General features: G+C 49.9%; 1 protein-coding gene across 1 annotated transcript; it reads left to right on the forward strand.

Annotated features, from left to right (window-relative positions):
• Positions 1-10929: 10929 nt before the first annotated feature.
• Positions 10930-15165, forward strand: LOC129380130 (uncharacterized). Its single transcript, XM_050171331.3, has one exon. The coding sequence runs from the start codon at positions 10981-10983 to the stop codon at positions 12643-12645; it is 1665 nt and encodes a 554-aa protein (XP_050027288.3). The 5' UTR covers positions 10930-10980; the 3' UTR covers positions 12646-15165.
• Positions 15166-15659: the final 494 nt, after the last annotated feature.

Below are 15659 nucleotides of genomic sequence, written 5' to 3' on the forward strand. Positions count from 1 at the left end.
AACCGCGCGCGAGCTCCACGCGTCCCGTGTCCACTTCGTACCTCTTTAAAAGAAACGGTCCCTAAAAGTCACCCGCCCAGAAGAGTATAGCATTTACGGCAGTGCCAGCCTCCGCGAATCTTCTTTCTTGCCAAGTACGTGCAGGGACACTGCGCCAACCTTCCTTTCGAGGCTGAGCTGAACGCAAAGGGCAACATTACGCGCATTTTTCAAGGAGCCACAGCCCACATCTTTGAGCGGGCTTTCCTCGTGCATGCGTGTAAAGCGGCCCCGGCAGAAATTGGCGTTATTTTAGCGAACGGCGCCGCCCGCGCTCTCAACGCAGTGTTCTCACGCGAGCCACTGCGAAACAACAGTGTGTCGTTTTGAGTTTTCGACCTGCTGGAATCGGAACGAAAAGAAATAAACAAAGCAATAAGGTAGAGAACGGCGAACCGGGTGTTTAGCATCTCCGGTTTCCGACGACGATTCGACTGTTGGCCCACTGTTTCTTTTCCTTTTTTTTTTCCTTTTGTAATACCCGCGCACAGTTGAGGGGGAAGGCGTACACGCAGGCATTAACAAACACGGCGTCACGCACTCCCAGGGTTACCCTCACATTTCTACTACTCCGCTCAGGGCGCCAAAGTTCCCGGACAGAAAGAGAGCGGCGCGTTTCCGGAGGAATCGGTTCCGAATCGGAGTAAATGGAGCGCTCAGGAAACCAAAATGCCGCCGCCACTGCTGCCCCCCCCCCCCCCCCCTCTCCGAGTGTACTTGAGCTCAAGCCAGGATTGCGAGCGTTTGTGTGTCCACTTGTGGAGACCTCTCGTGCATAGAAGACACGGACGGAGGGGGAGAAAGACCCGGCATACGCAGCAGCAACAGCAGCCGGTTGAAGAGGAGGCTGCCGTTCAGACGGCGCATGGCCACCGCGCATCTTCTAAAGAGCCACGCAGGCCACTGCACACCCCTCCTCAACGCCGCCGGTGTACCTTCCCAAACAAGCGGATCGTTACTGTTCATTAGCAGTGGCGCCGGCCGGCATTTTGTCTCTGTGCCGAGCGCGCCGCGATGGTCCTTTTTTCTCCGATTCCAGACGGAGGGCGAGGAGGTTCGGGCGCTGGACTTTGCGAGCACGCGTTCGCGCTGCCCACCGCCGACCCTCGCAGCCGCCGCAGCAGCCATGCTGCCTCATTACGGCCACCGCTAACACCCGGGCCGCTTTCTGTGTAAGAGACACGCCGAGGGCACGCCTCCTGCTTATTTTAAACGGTGGGAGTTCGTCCCCCTTCCTCCTTTGCTCATTCTACTAGAGGGAGAGAGAGAGAGTGAAGAAGCCTCGAAAGAAGGTGTGGGGAAAGCATATTCACGCACAGGTCTCGTAGACTGTGTGTGTACTCGGATAGACTTGCACGTCCTCGAAAGGTTTCATACGGCACTTGCACACAACACGCCCACGCCGCTCAGCGGTCGCCGCTGCGCAGTCTCTCGCCGGGAAGTTTAGTTTCGCGTTGGGGGCGGGATAGAACGCGTGTCTCGTTTCATGCGCCGGTCGACTTCATATTGGCCTCCTACGTAGCGTTTGCCTGCCACGTTCCTGACGATGTACTGAATCGAGTGCGACGTACCTATTATCACGGTTTCTTTTCGGCCGTTGACGAGCTTCGTCGCAGGTCAGCCAACGATATTCGCTTTTGCCGCGTTCAGTTCGATTGAAATCGGAACGCCGGCAATGTGTCATGATTAGCCACCGGCGAAAACGAGTGCGCTTGCTGGAATCTGGACCATTCGATCCAAAGAAATAATCTGCAGTGTCCGGAACAGCCAAGCCGGTTGACCGGTCAAGATCCCCGTCAAATGTTCCTGCGCCAATAGGTACGGCCACAGCAGCGCTGATCGACTTTCTCCTATAACTTCCCAAGACATCGGCGGGCATCGGCTTGGCTCTATGGGACTTTCAAGACCCGTATTCTCCAGTTTTCGTCAAGGGAACCGGCGCTGAGATTGTATAGAGAGTGTAGACCACTTGTTACCTGCCGTCGACAAGAGTGCCAAAACCAGCCTTCGCTCCGGCCTCGTCCACCGGGGTCGGCTCCCTGTCGTCGAGCATCCTCGAGGGCATGTGAAACCGCGAGGTCTCGCGGTCTGGAACTAGGTACACGTCGTCCGGGCTCAGTCCACGCCGCGCCCGAGGGTGGCGCCGGGCCCACACTCGGCAGCGCGGGTCCCCGTGAATCGTGCGTGCCATGCCTGTGCTGCCTTTCCCGCCGTCGTCCATGATCTTCGATGACCTGCCACGGCGCCCTTGGTGGAGGGGTTTGGGTATGTATGCACGTCCCGGTGCATCTTCCGAAGCGATACAAGGTCCGCTCGTGCTCCGGGTGTATGTTGGTGACTGGAAACGCGGAAAGTGAAGCATGTGACTTGCGTGGGAGAGCCATACGTGTAGCTTGCAGTTCGCATGTACTTTATCGTTAGACTATTCCGCAAACTGTATTTGCATATTTCTGGAAGCAGCTCCTTTCTTATTGGAACACGTGACTTGCAGAACCTTAATTAATCGACAGGCCTTTTTAGAGACTGTGTGTCTTAAAGCTTACACCACCACCTGTTTCGTTATCGCCTATGCAATGACGTGCATGTCCGAACGATAGGCTCAAAATTGCCTACCCTTTCTTTTCTGTGTTATATACCGCATTGCACTTTTTGTCCTATTTATAATCTTCACACTTAAATTATGATTGGCATAGCATATTGCACTTCGGTGGCACAGGCATGGCTGTTTATGCTTATATACCTGTATCATTATGATTCCGTATACTGACCTGCTGTCAGGTCAATGGATTGTCGTGTCATGAGCCTGTGTCGGGACTTCTTAGAGCAGGTTGTGAGACCGGGCTAGTTGGTATTCCTTGCTGAAGTGACTAGCGTAAGAGTGGACGCGGGGCACAAAAGGGCGACAAGGACAGGCGCAACTTCCAAGAGGTGTTTATTACGAAAAGGTTATGAATATATACTCTCGCGCACTGATCGCAATCAGTTGCACACGTGCGTTATTATTGAAATTGCTATTGCTGTTATTACTTTGAAAAACAAGAAAACAGAAATAATAGCAAGGCACGGGCAGGAAAACACGAGACTCATCATTGAGACGGCGGCTATCGCAGAAAGCAACTGCGTCAGCAAACCATCCATAGCATTGACCGCTAAAGAATTTGCATTTATGGGGACTGTCTGTGGGAGACCACCTTAAGCCCCGCCCCCGCCATGGTGCGCTCTTGTCTGCTCGTGATAACCATGCTGTCTTGCACGTGTACAACTGTTTGCGATCAGCGTGCGAGTGTATATATTCATAACCTTTTTGTAATAAACACCAGTTGGAAGTTACGCTTGTCCTTGTCGCCCTTTTGTGCCCCGTGTCCACTCTTGCGCTAGTCACTTCAACTTAGAGCACTGCGGCATTCGTCGTCAGCGTTTTCACCGTGGATTAACATAAACATTATCTCGCGCCGAGCATGACGCCTTGGTGACCGAACAAGTACATGAAACCTGATTATAAACATATTGCTTGCTCCGCCTGATAATGAAGAATGCATTAGTGGGAAGCTCCAGATTAGTTCTGAACACATGGGGATCTTTAACGGGCACCTAAATCTAAGTACGCGAGCTTTGTTGCATTTCGTCCCCATCGGAACTTGACCGGCGCAGCCGGGTTCCAACCCGCGACCTCGAGCTGAGAAGCGCAATGCCGTCGCCGCTAGGGCATACCGCGGAGGTTCACGTGCCGTTTACTCCTTGCAAGAATAAAAGATTGTATTGAACCTTACTGTGTACCGAACAGCCTAAATTTACAAACAGCACATTGAGGGAAGCAACACGACACATCGCTGCCATGTGCGGCAACTTCATGTCCCCTTTGTAAATTTGTGAGGCTAGAGTAATCGACCTAGGTTGTACGAAACGTTGTGGTTTGAACATTGTCATTCCCTGACTTTGAGTTCCCAGTTCTGGCTGAGCTCAGTGGAATGCGAGCCAATTGCAGGATTGTTTAAGCAACTCTTTATATTAGCTAATCTTCGTGCTCTTTCGTTGACAGTACGAAGACAAGTGATACGCATTTGGTTATTCTCTATCTTGAGCTCAACGTATCTCTAAATAAAGGCAATGCCCATACCAAGTATTCGAACTCGGTTACTTTACATGTTTGGTCGCCGAAGTTAAAGTGCTGTATGTTGAAAGCCGCAGTTTTCGCTTCGGCGTAGGAGAGATTTTCTTGAGCGACAGGTTACGTGGAGCAAAACGTCATTACTACACATGATTCGGCTCGGCATTGCTTTCACCCGTCGCTACGCGCACCTCAACGGCCAGTCGAACAGCCCTGATTGTGAACACTGCCAGATGCCCGAAACACTGCAACACGCGCTGTGCGATTGCCCAGCATATATGCTGGAGCGAAGAACGTTGGAAAGTTTCCTAGCCAGCGTTGGCAGGCAACCACTGTCGGAGGAAGCTATCCTCGGCCCATGGCCTGACACTGCAATTTCAATGCGTGCAACTAAAGTGTTGTTGAAGTTTCTGCAGGACACCAAGCTCGACAAGCGGCTCTAGCAAGGCAACTGTCTCATATAAATAAGCACTCATCACTTCTCTTATCATCATCACCTATCCCAGTACTTTCACTGCCCTTCCCTCTTCCCCAGTGCAGAGTAGCAGACTAGAGAGCACTATAGCTCAGGTCGACTTCTCTGTCTTTCCTGTAAATAAATTCTTTATATATTATTGAGCGACAGCCGAGAGGTAGGCCTGACTCTTCAATCTCTGGCCGGTTGCTCACTATTTCCTTAGATGATGCTCTTGTGTAGGTGTCTGCAAAACATGGTGAAAAAAAAAACAAACAAACAAAGGGAACTAATAAGCAACCTAAAAAAAGTTTACACGAATGCCTCTAAAACATATATGTGATGCACTACATGGACGCAAGTATGCTATAGACGCTATAGTATACTGCTATTTAACATTCGAACATATAGACCAAATTAAGTTCACGTGCCTCCTACACAGCATGTGAACAATGCATAAATGCGGTAACGCAGAAATAGATTTAGCCTGAGCCCACTGGATGCCGTCATTTACTTTGGACCTTACCTTCGGCATTATGCATAGATAACATCCTCGTAAACATTAAACGCTGGCCCACAATTTACTATCTACAATTTCTTACGCTCTTTTCGTTGGAAGAATGGTATCGACTGACTTCTCTTTGGGATCTGGTAGAAAGTAATGTATAGGTTGTGAAACAGTCCGATGAAATCAACATTATTCCCAGCTTTCTTTTATATCGGAGCTCAGAGCTCGTCAATATTAAGTGTGTTAACACTGCAAAGTGCGTATAAATTTGTGCACGTACTGAGACATAGGAACGCAACGAACAAAGAGCCAGATGCAATATGCACCGTCGATCTCCCCCGCCCCCTTCTTTTTTTTAAAGTGTTTTCTTACCTTCCTTACGTACGGGGCATATAGAATGTCGTGTCATTCTTTTGCACGTTTCATAGACGCTTTAGGCAGGCCCAGCTGCCCAAACGTTCGTCATGTGCAACCAATGATCTTTCGCGCAGGGCCTCAACACTCACTCGCGGAGGTGCGGTCATGTATATGTTTCCGCAGGACAACGTCAAGTTGATAGACACCCATCAAAAATTTCAGTAGCAACGAACACTATCCTTAGTGGACTGCTCGCTCGTATTACGAAAGAAAGTGGTTGGCGTAACAGTGATTAGCTAGCCTAACCTATAGTGCAATGTCAGAAAATTCTGTCTATACGTAATTCTACACTTATTAGAACTCGGGCGCGTACTAGTTGGAGCATCGTATTTTGCAGTTTCCACCGCCATGATTGCAACATCGTTGCCCGCTCATGTTCTTTCTTTTTCTTTTTTTAGCCGCCGAACTTTCGCCACCAGCTATAGGAAAACTGCCGGCGAGTAGCGGCGTGAAACTTTTTTTAGCTGAGCGACACAATGAGAGCCTCCCTGTCGGCCCTGCCTCTTTTTCGTGTCTCTCTTGCTCGTTCACGGAGACGCAGGGTGCTGGTTACCGATACATAGTTATGTCGTATACGGGAGCGTCTGGCTCGTCAATGCAGTCGGGCGTATCAGATGTGTGTCGCGAACCTCGAGCGTAACTTGTTGCTAGGCAACTTGGCTTTGGCAGCGCGAAATGCAGGCACCACGCAGGGAACACGACACCCGCAGGCGCTCGTGTTCGCGTGTGTCGTGTACTCTAGCTGTGTGGTGTCTCTGTGGATGTCTCGTGCACGTGGCGCGACGAGAGACAGCTGGGAAACAAGATTTAAAAGTAAATTGTTTCTGTTGTCGTCTGCTCTGCGTCGCGCAGAACGCTACATTTGCGACGCAGATGCAAACGCGTATTTAGTGTCTTACCAACGAGGATTATGTAATGAAGTCAGGTTAATTGAGTTAAGCATGAAAAAAAGAAGTTTGTGCCGGGTGTCATCGCTCTTGCGCATCCGTTCTGAGGAAACACTCGTATAAATTATCCGCTTTAGACGACCTCTTTAATACATTGCCAGGAAAAAAAAATCATGAACGCAGGTGGTCAATTCTTTCCTACGGTAAAAAAAAAAAGTATGTATTGTTTTACGTCAGAAGCATTGACAAATCGTGACTCTCAACCGAAGCCAGCTACACTACCTCCCTTTCGCAAGCATGCATGCCTTCCTTTCTTTAACGTCGATACGGGCAACTAAGTGAACTGCGGGCGCATCTGCAGGAAAGATACCTGACTGATTAAAAATCTAATTATGGGACCTTACGTGCCAAAGCCACGATCTGATTGTGAGGCGCGCCGTAGTTGGGGACTCCGGAATAATTTTGACTACCTGCCTTTCTTTAACGTGCACCCACAATGCGCGGTACACGAACGTTTTTGCTACCGCCCCCATCGGAATGCTGCCGCCGCGGTCGGGATCGAACCCGCGACTTCGAGCTCAGCATAGCAACGCCATAGACACTGGGCCACTGTGGCGGGTTGCCCGACTGAACATGACTTCGGAGACGCGCTGGTTTGCTATCGCCAGGGGATACTGTGACGTAATCCTTCACCGGTGACGGCCGTCACCGCACAGCGTAACCGCTGCAGACAACCGCTGGATGTTCTCTGAATTTTTCGCATCTTGCGGCATGACGAAGATTATTGTCCTTGTATGTTTTCGCGCAAGCTATTTGTACTTTACGCGAACAGAAATTTACAGCTGTTCATAGTACTCGGCAAGTGTCAACAAGAAGAAGTACTTGCGCGTGTCGCATGCAAGGGCTTATTCGACATGCGAATAGCGCCCCTTGATTCACTAATCCGCCTCATATAGCACTTACTCAGAGTCACTTCTGCGTACAAAACCTAAAGCACCGCTACAGCGCATCACTTACTCTGTATCTTCATCGTGCTGTGGCGGCTGAAGGACAAATATACTGAAAAACGAAATTTGAAGGAATGTCTTATTGTGACTGAGAGGTAGCAAGAAGTGTACGTGACGGAAGGCTGGAAATCGCGGGATGAGATCTGGCACTGCGAAGAGCTCCGAGCTTGCGAAACGCCTGTGGCGTCTTTACAAATGTAATACTATTTTTTCGTAAGTGTAGTTAAAGGGGACTCGCGTTATCTTTGTTTTATTTTACAACGCTGAAGGCAGGTATACGCTGCCCAAGCAGAAGCGGTTGCACAAAGTACATCTGTTAGTGCTTTTCAAACAGTAAAACGTTATTACACTCAACAGTAGATGTACGTGAAGAATCCCACAGCTGAACGGTGCTAGGAAAAAAGTATGTTTGGAAAAAGCTTTGTCCTGGCGAGGTATGGGCGTTCAATCACGCTATGATTTAGCTGTGATGACCGATTTAGTGGAGTAGGCACGTATTTGTCCCGTTCTAGACATGTTTTAAACGGACATAGCTAATAAAAGAACTTTATCGTTGTTATATGTGGCACTGTTCTTAGAATGGTTGAATCTCAAGTTAGCGCGACATATCGGAAACTGACCATGTGGCTCGGTGATTCGGTAAAATAAACCTAGCTGCCAGTCGCTGTACGAGCTAAATCCTCGCGATATCTTTAGAAAGACACCGATCCCACGTGATAGCAGTGCACTCAAAGACTGGGCGAACCAGGGTGGAATATGCCTCAAGGTTAACATTTGAGGGAGAATTCTCTGGCTTCCTTCGCAAAAAGCACAGCTTTTTGCAGGCCTACGTGCTCGTGCTATCGATATGCAAATCCCAGTTGAGTTTATTGGAAATTGCTAAGCCCAAGCAAGCTACATAAGAAACTGACTTCATATGTTGGCCACGCGTACAATAAGTATAAATAAGACTAGTATTTTAAGTACTTATAGCCATAAACAGGGTGTTAGTAAGATTAACCTGCATTCTCTTGAGTTCGCTACAGTCAGCAAGCTTACTATTTAGTAGAACTTGCGATGCGTCGTCGTTAATAACGGAGTAGATTATACAGTCAGTAACGAACACCCTCATCATCGCACAATCATCAACATAGTTAGCAATGTAATTTACATAATCAAAAAGGACTAACGGTTCGATGCCTTGCAGAACACCGTATAACACTTGTAATTAATTACACAGTGGCCATGTAAATACGATTTCAACAAATCGCTTACGATTATTCAATACGCTTGAATCAAGTTAACAAGTGTGTCAAGAAGCGCCACTTCCCTCATACTGACAATCAACAGATTATGCAGAACATGGTCGAGTGCTCTAGATAGATAAAAATAAATGCGTCAATCTGGAGATACACGTCGATTGCGCAACAGAGGGCATGAATGGCTAATATTGTGCTGTTTCGCATGTTGCTGTTTTCACTTAGCGACGCAGCGATTTCCGTCGCTCCGCGACTGCCGCGATGGTCGCCGCTATCCGCGACTGGGTTGCGCCAAGTTGGTCGCGCCGTCGTGGAGTCGCCAGAGATGAGCGCGATTTTTGGGTGGACCGGCAGCAAGCGTCGTCGACATTGGGCGTTTCTACTGACGTCTATATTACGGCGTGTTGTGCCGGTGTACCCGCAGTTGAGCGCTAAAAAATCGTAAATGTAGAACGTTGTTATTAAGGAGCACGACGCATACTACACTGAATCATTTTTTTAAGTAAGTAACAACATTCAAACGTATATATTACCGTTTTCCGTGGTGTTTTATTGTAACAATAGAGGCGCAAGTATATTGAGGGCTAAGTTCAATCCTGGGCGTCGCTCTGATGGAAATCGCGCATGTGAAAAGCGAGGCGACGGGGGAGCCCAGTCCTGCTGTCTTGTTGCGGTGGGCAGCAGCCGCATGGGCGCGACATCGCGAAAGGAAGTAGCGGCAAACTTCGCCTGTTACACGATTAAGTACAATCGTACGCCGGTAAACAATGCAAACGTAGCATAAATCGAACGTTTTAATCACATTGTACTATATAGTTTGAATATATGCCCTCATTGCCAGTGAGGAAACGTTCCACCTCTCCCGCGTTAAATGCTATGGTGCCATCTGGTAGGGAGAAATCAAAGCACTTGTACGGCTCTCGCTGGTGTCTTAGGCCTACAACGTCAAAACGAATATCTGATTAAAAAAGAAAAGACAGCATGATACATCGCATATACTTTGTACTAAGTGAGATTATACAAAGCGAAGACTGATTCTACCATTGAGTTCTGGCGGTCGCGTAGGAGAGCAAGTATAGCAAGAGCGAATTCAGATGCAACCGGGTGACCTGGCTGTTGCCATGTTGCTATACTTGTCGCTGGAAGCTGCTGCGTGGACTTCGGGTGCGACAAGCGAAATTTTCCGGCTGGCCAGCAGCCGGCGACGTGACAAGCGACCGCCATACTTGTTGCTTGTCGCCGTCGCTCGAAAATCTTGTGCCTGTGGTTACGGCTTTACACCGGGCTGTTCGTAAATTTCAGTCTATGGCCGGAAACCGAAAATGACGTCGTGACATACATTTTCATTCGATTGTTTTTTCAGATACGTTCACCGCATAATACATAATCCACAGTAATGATTCGGGCTCAAGACTATATCCGACTAAGCTTCTCTCTCATCAGCTCAACCAGCTCATCAAACCAGTTAAGCCGGGTGTCCCAGCTAACTTTAGCCAGAGTTTAAAAATATGCGAATGCCACGTAGCTGGACAGAACCAAGGTAACCAACCAAATTGCCGCGCGACAGGCCGCTCGAGGCGCTTGTAGTGTATTCGCGGGCTTCTTTCACGCTCGGAAAAACACTTTTATGTAGCACGTATTGAGCAACAGAAAGCTGTATCGGGAGTTTCTCATGTCGCTGTACAATTTTCTCATTGACGCTTTTCATCTAACTATAATATTTTAGAAGTTGTTTAATTAAATAAGGCTAATGATCTAATTACGCGAAATTAAAAAGAGTAGTTTGAGTATTTCCAAGCGACGGCAAACAACATTACCTTGGTTCTGTCCAGCTACGTAAAACGCATATTTTTAAACTGTGACTAAATTCGCTGGGACACCCTGTATTTATGTGTTTGCTTTCAGCTGCAGTAATATACAGTGCATCATTTCATTAATGCCTACCCGGCTGTAATTAATAGCTGGTGTAAGGTATGAACAGCACCACTTGAAGTGAAAGCAAGTAATTCCCCATTAATATTCGGATAGCATCTCGGCCAGATATGGCGCGCAAGGGTAGGTGAATGCAGCTGTGCTTCTGAGCTGCAGGTATTTCGATTTCCTTCGTAATCTCCTGCATATCCAAGTGGTATTGTGTTTTGTCTGTTAAGTTTGATTGTTTGGTGGATGTTATGTTCGTTACGTGACCCAGGAGTCCAATATACTTGCACTAATGAGCAAGCGTGATATTTACTTCTGCATCCAACTCTCTTTTCCCGTGTCGCAGATGGGGCCAACCTTCCACCCAACTGCATCCTGTGCGCCTGGTGCCAGAAGGTGGGCATGAAGCTGTTCACGCTCAAGACGACGAGTGGTAGCAAAGCATTCTGCTCCGAGCTGTGCTTCACACAGTGTCGGCGCGCCTCCTTCAAGAAGAACAAGGTGTGCGACTGGTGCAAGCACGTTCGCCACACGGTCAACTACGTTGACTTCCAGGACGGCGAGCAGCAGCTGCAGTTTTGCAGCGACAAGTGCCTCAACCAGTACAAGATGAACATCTTCTGCCGCGAGACGCAGGCGCACCTTCAGATGCACCCGCACCTCCAGGACGCCGCCGCGGCCTGCAAGGTCGCCTCGGGACTCATCACGCCAGACCTCTGGCTCCGGGATTGCAAGAGCAGCCAGCCGTCCGGTGCAATCAACGGTAACGACGACTCGTCGGAGCGGGAGGACGACCACAAAAGTCCTCCACCTCCTCCTCCAGTGCTTCCGGTGCTGCCCCCGCCACCACCATCGTCTTCGGCGCCGCCTCCTTCGAGGCAGTCACAGCCGTCGCCGGATTCCGGAGCCAGCGGGGACCCCGTCAACCTTTCGCAGAAGCCAACGCACACCAAGCCGTCCTCCTCCAAGAGACGTCGTTCCCTGAGGTCCTCCCGATCTTCGCACGCGAGCAGTTCCCAAGATGCCTGCGGCGTTGGCTCCTCGTCCTCCGGTCACAATCACCAGGCGCACACCGCACGGTCGCCCACCAGGGCCACCAGCACAACTCCGCTGAGCAGCCCCGGGGCGTCGGGGAGCTCGACGCACCACCTCAACGGTCACCACCCGCCGCCGCCGCACTGTCCGGGCAGCCCGCCTCCCCTAGCACCCGTAATGCCGCCCCTAACACTGCCATGCAGACCCGGGGCAGCACTGCCGGACCCGGGAGGAAGGCCGTTTCTGCCTCCTCCACATCCAGCGTTCCACATGTTCCCTCCAGTACCGCCGCCACCGCACTTGCGGATGCACTCCAACAGTGCCGCTGCGGCCGCTGCAGCTGCAGCAGCGGCAGCGGCAGCAGCCGCTGCCCCATCCGCTGCTTTACCGCCTATGCGCGCCTTTCTACCACCTCCGCCTCATTCCGCCGCCGGTCATCCGGCACCGACACCCCCGACAGGGGTCGTTCCGCCCATGGGTCTGCACCGGCCGCCTCCGCTCGCACTGCCGCCGGCTCCGAATCCTCTGCTCCCTCCTCCCACGGTCATGGTGCCGTACCCAATATTCCTGCCCATACCCATTCCCATTCCGATCCCCATACCACTGCCACTAAAGTCTTCAAGTACGTCCGTTGCCGCGCTACAGCCTCCTCCTGCGTCGTCATCCTCCTCGACGCCAGCGCCGCCGCCACCACCGCTGCCGGCGAGGGACCATCACCATCATCGCCACCACCACCACGCCGGCGGCAAGAAGGGGTCGTCGTCCGAACACCGCCTCCGCCGGCACGAGAAGCGGCGGCTGCGGAGGCTGACTCCCGAGCACGAGGACATGCGCGACTCCGTGGACACGGAGGACGAGGGGAGCCCCGGATCAAGGTCGTCGCAGTCTTGCAGGGCGACGCCCCGCCACGGCACTGGCACACTTCAGCTCAGGATCGTCAGGAGCCCCCCGGTCACGGAGCAGGACAGCAAGAGACTTCTCGACGAAGAGGAGGAGGGAAGGGACGCTAAGAGAAAGTGCCCGCGGGACTAAGCTCCGGAACGCGCGAAAATGAGACTCCGCGCTTAACTGGCGCAGATCGCGTGGTTCAAGCCTATCTGTGATGTGCACGTCTCAGTTCCTTCAAGTATGCTCCACGGAACCGGTTGCCGATAGCGCGGATGCTTCCGAAGGACTCGCGTGGGTGGACCTTCTTAAAACGAAACTTCTAGTGCTTGATGCCGATCGCGGGGTTCAAGTCTTGCTGTGGTGTGCACGGGTTAGTTCCTTGATGCCGTGTTGTGCAGTTCCGGTTCCTGTGGGCCTTCGGACAAACGGCACAGCCATCTGCCAAGGAACTATGTACACGGAGTGCATCGCACAGTCGCAGGCCGGACACATAAGATTGCTACTTTTACATAAACTCGTTATTGTGCCGTGCTCGTCATCCCTGGACAATGCTACAACGCGGACAGTAGCGAGCTGCATGCACAAGAGTGTTATAATTGTTGATGGCCTATCCGGTGTAGAGTCCTTTACGTTGCAAATTTATTGTTGTGCGCAAACGTTTATTAGTATTATTATATGTCATTTATTTCGCAGTCACTGTCATCTTAAAGAAAAGTTAGTCGTCTCTAGAGAAAGGCGCGTTTGTTGCCGGACTCGATTCTAGTGCTCTGCAAAACTGAATGAAAGTGATCTCTATAACATGACTTCCGCAATCGCAATTGTGAAGAACTTAATACCATGAGCTGTGCGTACAATACATCGTGAATACCATCTTCACCAGGAGCCTTAGATGTCCGAGTGGTGTCGTTGGTTCAGGGCATCATCATTAACGAGCAAATAATATTAAAGAATACCAAAGCGATTTGCTCTATGATTATCTGTAAGGTATGTCGGTATGAGCTACTAGCCTGGAAACTGCCAGCTTCGGTGATCACGAAGGTGATTTTACACTCGTTTACTTTCTTACGCTCGAGGCACATTTTCTTTTAACACGAGCCCTTCTGTCTATCTGTCTACTTCAAAACAGCGCCGCATGCGTGGGCCGGTCTGAAATTCTAAATTTCATCTCATTCACAAAAGGCCAATGGCGTTTATTTGTTTATTCAAAAGTGTGTAGAGTGGTTTGCGGACTTCTGTTTGCTAAATGTTGGTCAATGAAGTTGGAGAGGTTGTGTTCTCCGGTATACACTTCGGGTTGAAAAAGCATGTGTTGATCAGGAACGCAGTTGATGCACGTGCTCTTAGTCCCGCCGAACATGACGTTGCAGAAAGTACATGGCATAACGACTTTGGTTGCAGCTAATATGGTGCCGTTAGGGCAAGAACAGCCTACCTTCTTGCAAACTATGTGCGTTGTGAATGAGCGTCCATTGGGCCTTGGTGTGTGGCCAACCACGATTTTCCCTGGACGCGAGCGGTAGCTGCAGTTGGGTACTGTTGGCGTAATCATAATTTGCTGCAAAAGGACATTCCGCCATGAAGGCTGATTTGCTGCAACTTTTCTGCTATCGAATAGGATGTCTCATTCACACAGTGGCAAGATAGCACCATGATCGATTTGTGTCTTGTTTTTTTCTTCTTTTCCTCTTATACACTTCCTGAAACCGTTCACATATACGGTAAAAAACAGCCATAAGCTTCACAAGCCGCCATGCCATGAAAGAGCCGTTCAGTCGAAGACAGTCATGCAGTTTTTTTTTTGTAGAAAAGTTCTCTCATATACATGCACGACCATGAGAGACCACGAACATTGCTGTTTGTGTTTTGGGAGGTGAACGTGGTGTTTTGTCACTGCACACTTGCCGTTGAGCCGGCCTCGAGGGTTGCTGCGTTAGCAGTAGCACAAAACTTGACTACGGCGAAATCGGAACGATATTGCCGCACTTGCACACTGCGTGAATTTTTTTTTCTTCTTCGCCTGCACCCAGCCATAGTGCAGGCGTCTTCGCGAGTGCCATGAATCCTGTCGCATAGATTGACAGTGGTGGGCACAGGGAATTCGTCAACGCTGTACAGTCCCACTGTAAGCCGAATGCCGATTAGATTGTACGAGAGCTCCTCTGATGCCAAACAGAGTAGTCCGGAACAAATTATTCAGGCAACACCATTGCGCGAGGATCGGTCATTACATGTAAGATATATAATCGCCTAATCTTTGTGCATACCAGGTTCCTTTTTTTTTTACGATCATCGTACATTTTCGAAAAGCACAATTAGGCGAATGGATTCAGCTACAAAGCACGGTTCGTGCCTGCCAACCGCTACGTGAAATAAAAAAAAAAAGTTCTTTATAACGTGAGGACCGTTCACATTCAGTATAGCGCTATTCACTATTTATGCAACACAATTTCTCTGTGCCAGGAGTGTTGTAGCGACGCATATTCGAAGTAGCGACATCATGTGGCGCTTTATGATCGCACACTGTTTTCTGTGCCCACCATTGCCCACCCATGCACTAGCAGCTCTTATTTTCGTCTGTACAAAGATGTACAGCACCATATATGTGCGTTGGTGCTGTCATTGAAAACTCTATTATATATAAACTTTGTTCAAAGCAGCGTCAAAGTGCCCGAGTCCCTGCTTCACTCGTACGTTATTTTATTTTTTTCATTTTATTTTTTACTAGTCGGGTGAACCGGAACTTGATTCTTGTGCGCGGCAGAACCTGTCCAGTTGGCTTATGGATAGAAGCCCTGACTATCCCGCTCTGTCTACGCATACTTGAGTGCTGAGCACTTAATTCAACTGAAGCACCCGACCTTGGTGTCTATCAGCGGCTATGGCGTTCTGGCGTGGAGGACGTGAGTTCGATTACCTGCCGCGGCGGCCTCATCCCGTTGTCAGGCCGGATGCAAAAACGCTCGAGTATCGTGGTTTGGATGCACTTTGGTCAACATTTATCGGGGGGGAGGAGGCTTCCATACGGTGTCCCTCATAACCGAGTGGGAACCTTTGGTACACTGTGTAAACCCCACAATTTGAACTAGACGTCACCACCTTTGATTCATGCTGCATGGAACCGCCAAGGACTGGACACCGACAGGCAAAGAAGGCATGCC

The sequence above is a fragment of the Dermacentor andersoni genome, chromosome 6 (assembly GCF_023375885.2).
Source record: "Dermacentor andersoni chromosome 6, qqDerAnde1_hic_scaffold, whole genome shotgun sequence".
NCBI lineage: Eukaryota > Metazoa > Arthropoda > Arachnida > Ixodida > Ixodidae > Dermacentor > Dermacentor andersoni.

Bases quoted from the DNA above. Each gene is read 5' to 3' on its own strand.
- LOC129380130 (XM_050171331.3), top strand. From the start codon at position 10,981: ATGAAGCTGTTCACGCTCAAGACGACGAGTGGTAGCAAAGCATTCTGC.